We start from the raw sequence: 12331 nt of genomic DNA on the forward strand, positions 1-12331 counted from the left end.
ATTGCCCTATTGCCACCTCAAACCGAGAAAACTAACTGTAGGTTACAACTGTTCTTTAGCCTACTGAGGAAGGCAGGGGTACAGAACAATGGTGTTTGTTTTTATGCTGCTTTTGTAACCAATTGGGAGGTGGAATTTACCAGTTGTGCAGTCATAAATACTAGTCGGATGCATTCAAATGCTTTGAACTAGTTGAGAAACGCTGATTGGCTAATGGCCAACAAGCTGGGTAAACCAAAAGCCAAAAATACAGCTATCATGTTTGCAAACAAATGATAGTGATCAAAACCCATATTCATAGATTGCTTTTTATAAATAATGTTTTGTTGTTGCATTTAACTGCCGAAAATGCTGTTATCGAGGTCATTTACTTAGTATGTGATGTCAGAGGCCACCATGTCGGAGAACTGGGAGCTGATAGATGAGTTTGCCACTAGTAATTACCAGTTGGAGGGAGAGTTGTTCAAGTGGATTTTTCCAGGTCGTATATGGTCATTTCCCACTTGGATACGAATGCAGCATGAGTGCTTTCAATGACTGGGAACCACATGAGCAATTTCCGAACAGGATGATGACTAAGGGGCCCCACATCCAAGTTAGAGGTTACAGTACACCCTTACTCTGGCTGGGAGAGCCAGTGAGGGTGGAGGCTTTTGCTCTAGCCAAACAGTAAGATACCTTTTAAAACATGGTCTTCTACCATATCATATTTTTTATGTCAGCTTTTTCCTTTGGGGAAAGGACAAAAACTGAACACCATTTGAAGCTAAAGTTGCTTGTTTACTGTCAGTGTGGCCACCTTAAGTGTGTACAAACACCAGTGTCCTGATAAAATGTTGCATACTCCACAGGTTAACAATGTCATAGGTCATGCCCTAAAATTGACGTTACAAATCATTATCACTGGTGTTGCAAAATCTTCAAACCAAGGGAATATGACTTGCAGATGATATCTCTAGCAGAACATCCCCAAATTTCTATTTACACTGAACAAAAATATAAACGTTGGTCCCATGTTTCATGAGCTGAAATAAAATATCCCAGAAATGTTCCATATGCACAAAAAGCTTATTTCTCTCAAACTTTGTGCACAAATTTGTTAGTGAGCATTTCTCCTTTGCCAAGATAATCCATCCACCGAACAGGCGTGGCATATCAAGAAGCTGATTAAACCACATGATCATTACACAGGTGCATTTTTTGGCATGCTGACTGCAGGAAGGCCCACCAGAGCTGTTGCCAGATAATTGAATGTAATTTCTCTACCATAAGGCACTTCCAATGTCACTTCCAATGACAATTTGGCAGTAAGTCCAACCGGCCTCACAACCGCAGATCACGTGTAACCACGCCAGCCCAGGACCTTCACATCCTGCTTCTTCACCTGCAGGGTCATCTGAGACCAGCCACCTGGACAGATTATGAAACTGAGGAGTATTTCTGTCAGTAATAAAGCCCTTTTTTGGGGGAAAATCTCATTCTGATTGGCTGGGCCAGCTCCCCAGTGGGTGGGTGGGCCTATGCTCTCCCAGGCTCACACATGGCTGCACCCATAGCTCCCAGTCATGTGAAATCCATAGATGATTTAATTGACTGATTTCCTCATATGAACTGAAACTCAGTAAAATCATTGAAATTGTTGCATGTTGCGTTTATATTTTTGTTCAGTATATATGGACATTTTGAATGAGAAGAAATCAGAACTTTCTGATAAGGAGGCACTTCCATTTGTCTCTCCTGGATTCAGTGACAATCTTTATAATTTTGGTATTTTAGTAATAATGCCACAAATAGACTCACATTTATTTGTATTTGTCTCAATGTTCTAGAAGAGAAATAACCATGTGCTACTTTGTACTGACATTTTGCACATACTGTATATTTCACAACACACTTTTTGATGTAATCCTGCATATCAGTAGCAGAAGTGTATTGGGACCACCATTGTCTTGGTCATCATGAACATGTCTGTTCTCTGCATCCTCTCTCTTCTGGGAACTGGTGAGTCAGTGACACCCATATTTAAGGTCAGTCAAAGTTTTGAATCCCGGATTGCCCCTTTAAATCAAGTCAAACACTTGGAGATAAATCAACTGTATAAATGGTGTCTAGTGTGCTTGTAATTTAGCTGCTTAAATCCTTAATGTAAAGTGATACATTACATTTACATTTACATTTAAGTCATTTAGCAGACGCTCTTATCCAGAGCGACTTACAAATTGGTGCATTCACCTTATGATATCCAGTGGAACAACCACTTTACAATAGTGCATCTAAATATTTTAAGGGGGGGGGGGGGTTAGAAGGATTACTTTATCCTATCCTAGGTATTCCTTAAAGAGGTGGGGTTTCAGGTGTCTCCGGAAGGTGGTGATTGACTCCGCTGTCCTGGCGTCGTGAGGGAGCTTGTTCCACCATTGGGGTGCCAGAGCAGCGAACAGTTTTGACTGGGCTGAGCGGGAACTGTGCTTCCTCAGAGGTAGGGGGGCCAGCAGGCCAGAGGTGGATGAATGATACCTTTATCTAACTGATCATACATTCAAACTGTTGTCAGCATTCCACAACAAGACACAGAACCAAATGATGTGAGTTTAGTTTTATCATCTTTCACTGAAGAAACCAGAAACACCTTGAGTGTAGCCACAATCTGTACAAAAATATACATTCTTATGACATAAACACCAACCATCTTTAAATATTGTACAATTTGTTTACCGAGTGTTTAGTGAGGGGAAAAATGTTTAAAAGCTCTACATAATTAAATGTGAAGTACCTATAATGTAATGTAAAAACTTTGTACACAACATTTATTTTATCTGTACATTAAATAAAACAATTCTATCTATATAGCAGATACATTTATCTTTGTTATCACTGCTAACATTAAATCACTGCAGTCTTTCACAGGGTTCATCTGTGGTTATCCAGCACATTACATTCAGCAACCAACCAAACAAGCAGGCTGACACAGGCACACAAAGAGTGCACAAGAGGCAAGTCAACATCTTACATTGAACCTCATTATTACTTCGTCTTGCATACTGAAGGCTACAACCTAAGTTGTAGGGTGAGAGAGAAATAGAGAGAGGGAAAAAAAGAGGAGAGAAAGAGAGGAAAATTCAAAGAAAGCAAGTGGTTAGACAAGACTGTTTGCATTAGCCACTACTAGCACCAAAATCTCAATACACAAACTGAAGTTAGGCAGAGAACAACAAACAACCCAGGCAGTGCATTATGGTACATTTAACAAGTTGACAATGATACATGACTCTATATATTGGTGGCACAATTGGCTGTGGTACCAGTCATTCTGCTGGGTTGTCCATTCCTCTGAATTCCTCTGAATCTAATACCAAACAGGCTATTCCTATGGATTGATAAGCACCGGTTGTCACTGAGATGTGTGTTATTTGTATATGTAGGCGCAGCGAAACTGCAGACCCTGACTGCAATGGTCCCACAGGCAATGATGATGAACCCAGGGCCTTCACACAGACAGCAAGGAGAGAAGAAGAAAGATAATGGGATAGATCAAGGAGAGGAGTGGAGGAGGGAAAAAATAATTTGGGGAAACAAGAGTTGATGTTGGGGAGGGAGTTTGAGGGGGGTGGAAGTAAAGAGGAGGAGGAGGGGTCCAAGGGAGACAGGGAGGGTGAAGTGGAGCAGGAACAGGTGGAGTCAGTCAGTGGTCATCCAGGAGAGAGCAGCGGCACCCAGAGAGGAAGTGGAAGAGCAAGAGGGAGGGAGGGAGTGAGACCCAAACAGAGATGACAAGAGAGGTATGACAGAAATATTCACAGAAGGGTGGGACACTCAAGCCTCCAATCACTGCCCACAGAGATGGACAGCAGAGACAGGGAGAGGGGTAGGGGTTGGTGCTATTATAAAGTATCCTCTCTTTTAAAACATGGCCAGATTTAGGCATTCAAAACAATCAGTGCTGAAATGAACAGTCACAAACCTAACAGTTTCAACATACATTCAAACTGTTGTCAGCATTCCACAACAAGACACAGAACCAAATGATGTGAGTTTAGTTTTATCATCTTTCACTGAAGAAACCAAACCTTTTGTCCTGTTCAACTTTTACTTAAAAATTTGTTTTTAGCAAAAATTCCCTATTAAAGACATTTCTTCTCACTGTATAAAGCTGGTAATTTGCATCACATTCATCCATTTTAGTTATTTAAATCAAAGGTCCTACAAAAAAAACATACAGTAGGCCCAGGTTTATCGGATGGCTACACCCCTCCACCATAAACACATTCTTATTCACACACTCATATAAACACCACCTGTTCTCCCTGCTCCATCCAATGTGACATCACTGGAGGGACAGGGATCAACAGGTACATCCAGCCATGAGAGCCCAAAACCATCAGAGTGGCATCCCCATAGACGTTGCAGAAGTAGTAATATATATATATATATATATTACACACACAGTAAGTATATTCAGTATATCTCAAATGGGATCCTGGTCTTTAGGATACATACTCGGCTGACTTCCAGAAGTGTCCTGGGTGAGAGAGCCTGCGGTTGAGCTTTGGCAGCTTCTCCAGCATGTCAGTCAGCTGGGTGAAGGAGGGACGCTCTTCCAGCTTGAAGGACCAACAGGCAGACAGTATCTCCTACAGGACAGGAGGGAGGGGGTATTTATCTAATCCCACATCCATCCTTATGGCTATAAACACAATGTACAGTAGAAGATAATCCATCCAAACGTTTTGGCTCTGGTAGTACAATGTTAGTCTGTTTTATATCACTCGCACACTGAGAATAATATTGTTTGGTTTATTATCATGTCAATAAAGTACACTAAGCTTCCCAGGGGACATCACACTGCTCTTTGACCTTACCGTAACCTCCTTGCCCAGGCTGACCTTTGCCAGGACCTTCTTGATGCCCTCTCCACTGCCCACCTGCCAGATGGTGGCCTCTGCCGGCTGGTTGGTGAGTGGCCAGCCACGGGCCTGCAGCTCATACCAAATGGTGCTGGGGATTGAAATATACTGTATGGTTAGCACCCAAGTCCTAACCCTGTATACAAACAGCATACACATACTCACACATTCATTTCATAGGGAGCCACATTTCAGCCTATTTATGTATGTATCGCCCACATTTTCTTTTTAAAACATTCAGATGTCCTATATTTAAGTATACTGTACAAAAATATAAACGCAACATGAAACAATTTCAATGATACAGACAGAAATACTCCTCAGCATCCCCCCCATCAGATGATCCCACAGGTGAAGAAGACGGATGTGGAGGTCCTGGGCTGGCGTGGTTACAGTTCTGCGGCTGTGAGGCCGGTTGGATGCACTGCCAAATTCTCTAAAATGACGTTGGAGGCGGCTTATGGTACAGAAAAGAACATTCCATTCTCTGGCAACAGCTCTGTTGCACATTCCTGCAGTCAGCATGCCAATGGCACGCTCACTCAAAACTTCAGGCATTTGTGGCATTGGGTTGTGTGACAAAACTGCACATTTTAGAGTGGCATTTTATTGTCCCCAGCACAAGGTGCACCTGTGTAATGATCATGCTGTTTAATCAGCTTCTTCATATGCCACACCTGTCAGGTAGATGGATTATCTTGGCAGAGAAAGGCTCACTAACACAGATGTAAACACATTTGTGCACAAAATCTGAGAGAAATAAGCTTTTTGTGGGTATGAAAAATGCCTGGGATCTTTTATTTCAGCTCATGAAACATGGGACCAACATGTTGCGTCTATATTTTTGTTCAGTATAAATGCAGTATTATTATTATGGCAGGATGTAAGATGAGAGGAAGTTGTGTGTACCCAAAGGCATAGACGTCTGCAGCGTTGGAGAAAGGCAGGCGGTCCTCATGGTTCCCAGTGCCCATCCTGCGGACGATCTCAGGGGCCAGGTAGTAGATCCAGCCATGAGGGAGCCTCAGCTCGTTCTCTTGCCTGGACACACACACAGACACCCACAGATGGAAAAACATTTTTTATCCTTCATCTGGACTGAAAAGGTGTAGAAGTATACTCCTCAGTGTGTTTAACAATTTTTTGTATATTATTATTTATATATATATATATATAAAAAATAATAATAATAATTTGTACCCCCTTTTCTCCCCAATTTTGTCATATCCATCCAATTGGTAGTAACAGTCTTGTCACATAGCTGCAACTCTCGTATGGACTAAGGAGAGGCGAAGGTTGAGAGCCATGCGACCTCCGAAACACAACCCAACCAAGCTGCACTACTTCTTGACACAAGGCCCGCTTAACCCGGAAGCCAGCCACACCAATGTGTCGGAAGAAACACAGTACACCTGGCAACCGCATCAGCGTGCATGCGCCCGGCCCGCCACAGGAGTCGCTAGAGCGCGATGGGACAAGGACATCCCGGCCGGCCAAACCCTGCCCTAACCCGGTCGTGGCTGGCTGCAACACAGCCCGGTATTGAACCAGGATCTGTAGTAACGCAGCTAGCACTGCGATGCAGCGCCTTAGACAGCTGCGCCACTTGGGAGGCTAGTGTATTTAACTTTTGACCGTTTTTTTTTGCTTACCTCTTGTGGTACTCTTGTACCACTCCGGACATTCCAAAAAGGCCAAAGTCTGTGATTACCACTTTGTTTGTGTCATAGAACACATTCTTGGACTTCAGGTCCTTGTGAACGATTCCTTTAGCATGAAGGTAGCCCATACCCTGAGGAAGAGGTCAGAGTTTAGTCACTTTCAGTGAAAGGAAGAGTAGGCTGCTTACAATGTACTTACAATTCAAGAGAAGTTGAGTAGTAGCACACCTTAACAATTTCCTGAGCGATCTGCCTTGTCTTGTTGTTGTCTAGCGTGTTCTTGGCATCTCTTACAACAGAGAATAGTGTCCGACCTTTGCAGAAACTGAGAGAAAACAAGAGGAAATGTCCAAACAAAGCCTTTCCTGGTTTCCTCATTTGTTAAACCAAGACACATTTAATACCTCTCATAGATTGATTGAAGGGTTCCAGCTTTTCCCTGCTCAACTCCCCTAAACATCCCCACCTTCCTTTCCCACTTCCCTCCCCCTAACCTGGTGATGATGGCGAGGTGTGGCGGGGCCATGCAGGCCCCCATGAAGAGGACCACGTTCTCGTGGCGGGTCTGTCTGTAGTTCATCACTTCCTTCTTAAACAGCTTCAGATGGTCCTGGTTATTACCATCTATCTCCAGCAGCCGAATGGCCACCTCTCCATGCCAGCGCCCCTTATGAACCTTCCCCCAACGGCCCTGGAATAGGGAAGTATGTATGGGTTCTTGTGTTAGCTATTTTTTTCTGTTCCCATTCAAGGAACTCTAATTTAGTCCATTGGCCTTTTTTTTAAAGGAGACATGCAGATACCAATTCACTTTGAATATGAGCCCTACTACCCCACCTCTGTGTAGATACAGCTGTTGTCATATACACTTGTTGGCCAGTTTATTAGGTACACCCATCTAGTACCGGGTCAGACACCTCTGTAGCTATGAAGGGATGCCACAATGTTCAGACGCTGTGGTGTTCCAACATTGCAAAATTGGTAGCATAGGACCTAACGTGCGCCGGGAAAACATTCCCCACACCATTACACCACCGCCATCAGCCTGTACCGTTGACACCAGACAGGATGGGGCCTTGGACTCAGCATGACACAACAGGAACCGGGATTCGTCAGACCAGGCAATGTTTTTCCACTCCTCAATTGTCCAGTGTTGGTGATCGCTTGCCCACTGGAGCCGCTTCTTCTTCTTTTTAGCTGATAGGACTGGATTCCGGTGTGGTCGTCTGCTGCAATAGCCCATCCATGACAAGGACCAACGAGTTGTGCTTTCCGAGATGCTGTTCTGCACACCACTGTTGTACAGCACCGTTATTTGCCTGTTTGTGGCCCGCCTGTTAGCTTGCACGATTCTTGCCATTCTCCTTCGCCCTCTCTCATCAACAAGCTGTTTTCGTCCACAGGACTGCCACTGACTGGATGATTTTTGTTTGTACCACCATTCTTGGTAAAACCCTAGACACTGTTTTACGTGAAAACCCCAGGAGGCTGGCCGTTTCTGAGATATTCGAACCAACGTGCCTGGCACCGATGGTCATACCACGCTCAAAGACACTTTAGTCACTCGGTTTGCCCATTCTAACTTTCAATCAAACAGTAACCAAATGCCTCGATGCCTGTCTGCCTGTATTATATAGCAAGCCATGGCAACATGACTCACTGTCTGTAGGAGCGAACCATTTTCGTGAACGGGTAGGTGTACCTAATAAACTGACGACTGAGTGCATATTTACCACTATGTAAAGCTGGAGTCATTCACCTTGCCAATGAGCTCCCCCAGCTCCAGCTGCTCGTAGGGGATGTCCCACTCCTGCAGATATACACTGGTCTGGCTGGCCTTACGGGAGATGGGCCCCCTCCATTGGCCACCGGCCAGTCGGCCCCGGTAGCTGGGCAGGTCCTCTATCTTATCCCCATCACACTCTCCGTTTGAGTGGCCCTTCTCTCTGCCCTCCCTGCTACCGTTTCCCTCATCCTCCTCTCCTGGGTATTCCTCCTCTTCCTGAATACACAGAGACAAAGCATGCACAAATTGTGTCATGACAACTCAAACAAAACATACAATCAGGGGGATATTCAATCAATTGCAGATTGAGATTTCTGGAAATCAGTTTCAGAAGTCTGTTAGATTTTTTTGCTGGTTTATTTGCTCACAACAGCACAGTTAGAGAGATTGGAATAAAAACTGAAACCCAAATAGAATAACATTTGTATTTGTCACAGTGAAATGCTCACTCACAAGCCCTTAACCAACAATGCAGTTCTAAGAAAAATACGTGTTAAATAAAAAATTTAAGTTACAAATAATTAAAGAGCAGCAGTAAAATAACAATAGCAAAGCTATATACAGGGGGTACCGGTACAGAGCGTAAAAGAGGGCATGGGGGGGGGGGGGTTGGCAATGCAAAAAGTCTGGGTAGCCATTTGATTAGCTGTTCAGGAGTCTTATTGCTTGGGGGTAGAAGCTGTTAAGTCTTTTGGATCTAGACTTGGTGCTCCGATACCGCTTGCCGTGCGGTGGCAGAGAGAACAGTCTATGACTAGGGTGGCTGGAGTCTTTGACAAATTTTAGGGCCTTCCTCTGACACCGCCTGGTATAGAGGTCCTGTATGGCAGGAAGCTTGGCCCCAGTGATGTACTGGGCCGAACGCACTACCCTCTGTAGTGCCTTGCGGTCATAGACCGAGCAGTTGCCAAAACAGGCAGTGATGCAACCAGTCAGGATACTCTCGATGGTGCAGCTCTATACATTTTTGAGGATCTAAGGACCAATAGAAAATGTATGTACAGTCACTGTGGGGACGACGTCATCGAAGCACTTATTGATAAAGCCTGTGACTGATGTGGTGTACTCCTCAATGCCATTGGAAGAATCCCGGAACATATTCCAGTCTGTGCTAGAAAAACAGTCCTGTAGCTTAGCATCTGCTTCATCTCACCACTTTTTTATTGACCGAGTCACTGGTGCTTCCTGCTTTAGTTTTTGCTTATCAGCAGGAATCTGGTGGATAGAATTATGGTCAGAATTGCCAAATGGAGGGCGAGGCGAAGGAAAGCTTTGTATGCATCTGTGTGTGGAGTAAAGGTGGTCTAGTGTTTTTTTCCCTCTGTTTTTTTCCCCCATTTACCATGCTGGTAGAAATGAGGGAAAACGGATTTAAGTTTCCCTGCATTAAAGTCCCCTGCCACTAGGAGCGCCTTCTCTGGATGAGAGTTTCCCTGTTTGCTTATGGCCGTATACAGCTCATTCGGTGCGGTCTTAGTGCCAGCATGTGGTGGTAAATAGACAGCTACGAAGAATATAGATGAAAACACTCAAGGTAAATAGTGTGGTCTACAGCTTATCATGAGATACTCTACCTCAGGTGAGCAAAACCTCGATTTCCTTAGATTTCGTGCACCAGCTGTTGTTTACAAATATACATAGACCGCACCCCAAAAAAGCGTAAAACCCACCAGCTGTATTTTATTCATGTCGTCGTTCAGCCACGACTCGGTGGAAAATAAGATATTACAGTTTTTAATGTCCCGTTGGCAGGATATATGTGCTCATAGTTTGTCTATCATTTTATCCAATGATTGTACGTCGCCTAATAGGACCGATGGTAAAGGCAGATTACCCACTTGTGGTCGGATCCTTACAAGCACCCAGACCTACGTCCCCGATATCTCCATCTCTTTCTCCTGCAAATGACGGGGATGAGGGCCTTGTCGGGTGTCTGGAGAAAATCCTTCGCAACCGACTCATTAAAGAAAAAATCTTCTTCCAGTGCGGTGTGAGTAATCGCTGTCCTGATATCTAGAAGCTCTTTTCGGTTATAAGAGACGGTGGCAGAAACATTATGTACAAAACAAGTTACAACTAACACGAAAAAACACACACACAATAGCACAACTGGTTAGGGGACTGTAAAAAAACGGCAGCCATCTCCTTCGGCGCCATCTCCTTAGAGAAATATAGAAAACTTAATAAAAGGCTGGTTCTCTATGGTAAAATGATCGTATCAGTATCATTGCACCACATAATTAACTCGACTAGAGAACTCTCACTTGATCAGGTAAATGCTGCTGGGTGATTTCCCCATTGCAAAACATGGAACCGTCTTCTATTTCACTTCCTCAGCAACTACCGAACAATGCAACCAATTTGTTGACTTCTTCAAGGCTAAAATCAACACCATTGGACAGAACATTGTATCCTTCAACCTCAACCCCACTCTAGCTCCTACCCCACCACCCATATCTAAAGAATGACGACTACCGGTGGCCCCCGTGACCCTATTGTAACATCAATGTTCAAAACATGCTCAGCTGCTTTCAACCTGTTCATCAATTCTCTCCACACTAGGCAGGTGCCGTCACTGTTCAACATCGCTGCTCAAGAAACCAAGGCCTCATCTCAAACTACAGGCCTATTTCCAACCTCCCATTTGTATCTAAAGTCCTGGAAAAGATAGTGGCAACTCAGCTTCACTCACACATCAGTGCTAACCAGCTTTATGAAGCTCACCAGTCTGGCTTTAGGTCCTTGCACAGTACTGAGACAGCCCTGGTGAAGGTTATAAATGACCTGTTCGTGGCTGCAGATACAGGATCCCCCACCATCTTGATTCTTCTGGACCTCAGTGCTGCTTTTGACACAGTAGATCACACCATTCTACTGGAGTGCCTCAGAGAGCACACTGCCAATCTGTGGGACTGCACTAAACTGGTTTAACTCCTACCTCTCTAACCGCAAGCAGAATGTCACCCTCAGTGAGGCAAGATCAGAGGAGTCCGCCATAGCCTGCATGGTCCCACAAGGGTCGGTGTTAGCACCTATCCTCTTCCTGCTCTACATGCTCCCACTTGGCCAGATCTTCAGACAGCACAGTGTCCAATTCAACAGCATCAAGACAAAGGCAATGCTGATAGATAGACAGCCCCCAGCAGATCAACTCCTGCAGCATCCGCCCTACAGCATTCGCCGTGCAGCATCCGCCCTACAGCATTCGCCGTGCAGCATCCGCCCTGCCATAGACAGCCACATCATCCCACTCATCAGTAATCACTAATTTGGGTGTGAAATTTGACCCTGCTCTCTCCTTCAATGCCCACATTAGTCTGTTAAATGCCATTCTTTCACCTGAAGAACATCTCCCGCCTAAGACCTCTCTCACAACATCTGACGCAGAAAAGCTAATCCATGCATTCATTTTCTCCAGAATTGATAATGGGAACGCAGTTCTTGACATACTAAAAAGTCTGCCCACACCCCCCCATTCTTGCTGAGCTCCATTGGCTACTTGTTCCTCAAATAATTGACTATAACATTCTCCACCTTGTCTGAAAAACCCTGAATGGCATCTGACCCACCTACCTGTCAGACCAATTCTCCCCCATGAACCTCCACACCTCCTACGTTCAAGCCACGCTAAACTCCTCCATGCCGTCAGGACCAGGCTCCGCACAATGGGGGACCGTGTCTTTTCCTCCCAAGCACCACACCTATGGAACTCCCTCCCTGATAATGTCAGGGCTGTTCAGACTGTTGGGGCTTTTAAAGCAGGCCTTAATGTTCTTCTCTATCATCTGTCCTACCCTTCCTCCTACACTTTGATTGTTACTTTTATGATATGGTTAGACACACAGTACATATTTGTTTTTAAACTAGTTTATTTCTATTTAATCTTATGCACTTTGAGATTATTATTGTATAATGAAAAGTGCTTTACAAATGTAATTAATAAATTGTTATTATTATTTTTCTGCCACCAGGGATTTTGG

At 44.4% G+C, this 12331-nt stretch overlaps 1 protein-coding gene across 6 annotated transcripts in view; it reads right to left on the reverse strand.

The window, feature by feature from the left end:
- Positions 1-2581: 2581 nt before the first annotated feature.
- LOC106613092 (kinase suppressor of Ras 1) overlaps positions 2582-12331 on the reverse strand; it is a 62488-nt gene continuing 52738 nt past the window's right edge. For 5 of the 6 annotated variants that reach the window (XM_045724678.2, XM_045724677.2, XM_045724680.2 and 2 more), the window contains 7 exons: positions 8325-8567; positions 7060-7256; positions 6794-6890; positions 6557-6696; positions 5814-5945; positions 4860-4995; positions 2582-4631 (listed from right to left, as the gene is read on the reverse strand). In XM_045724678.2, the coding sequence (XP_045580634.1) occupies positions 4485-4631; positions 4860-4995; positions 5814-5945; positions 6557-6696; positions 6794-6890; positions 7060-7256; positions 8325-8567 (1092 nt within the window). In that variant the 3' untranslated portion in view covers positions 2582-4484. Of the gene's footprint in view, positions 4632-4859; positions 4996-5813; positions 5946-6556; positions 6697-6764; positions 6891-7059; positions 7257-8324; positions 8568-12331 lie in introns of those variants that run through there. The other variant, XR_014378911.1, reaches the window with a different exon arrangement.

Source organism: Salmo salar, chromosome 09, assembly GCF_965601325.2.
Source record: "Salmo salar chromosome 09, fSalSal1, whole genome shotgun sequence".
In the NCBI taxonomy this organism is placed as follows: Eukaryota; Metazoa; Chordata; class Actinopteri; order Salmoniformes; family Salmonidae; genus Salmo; species Salmo salar.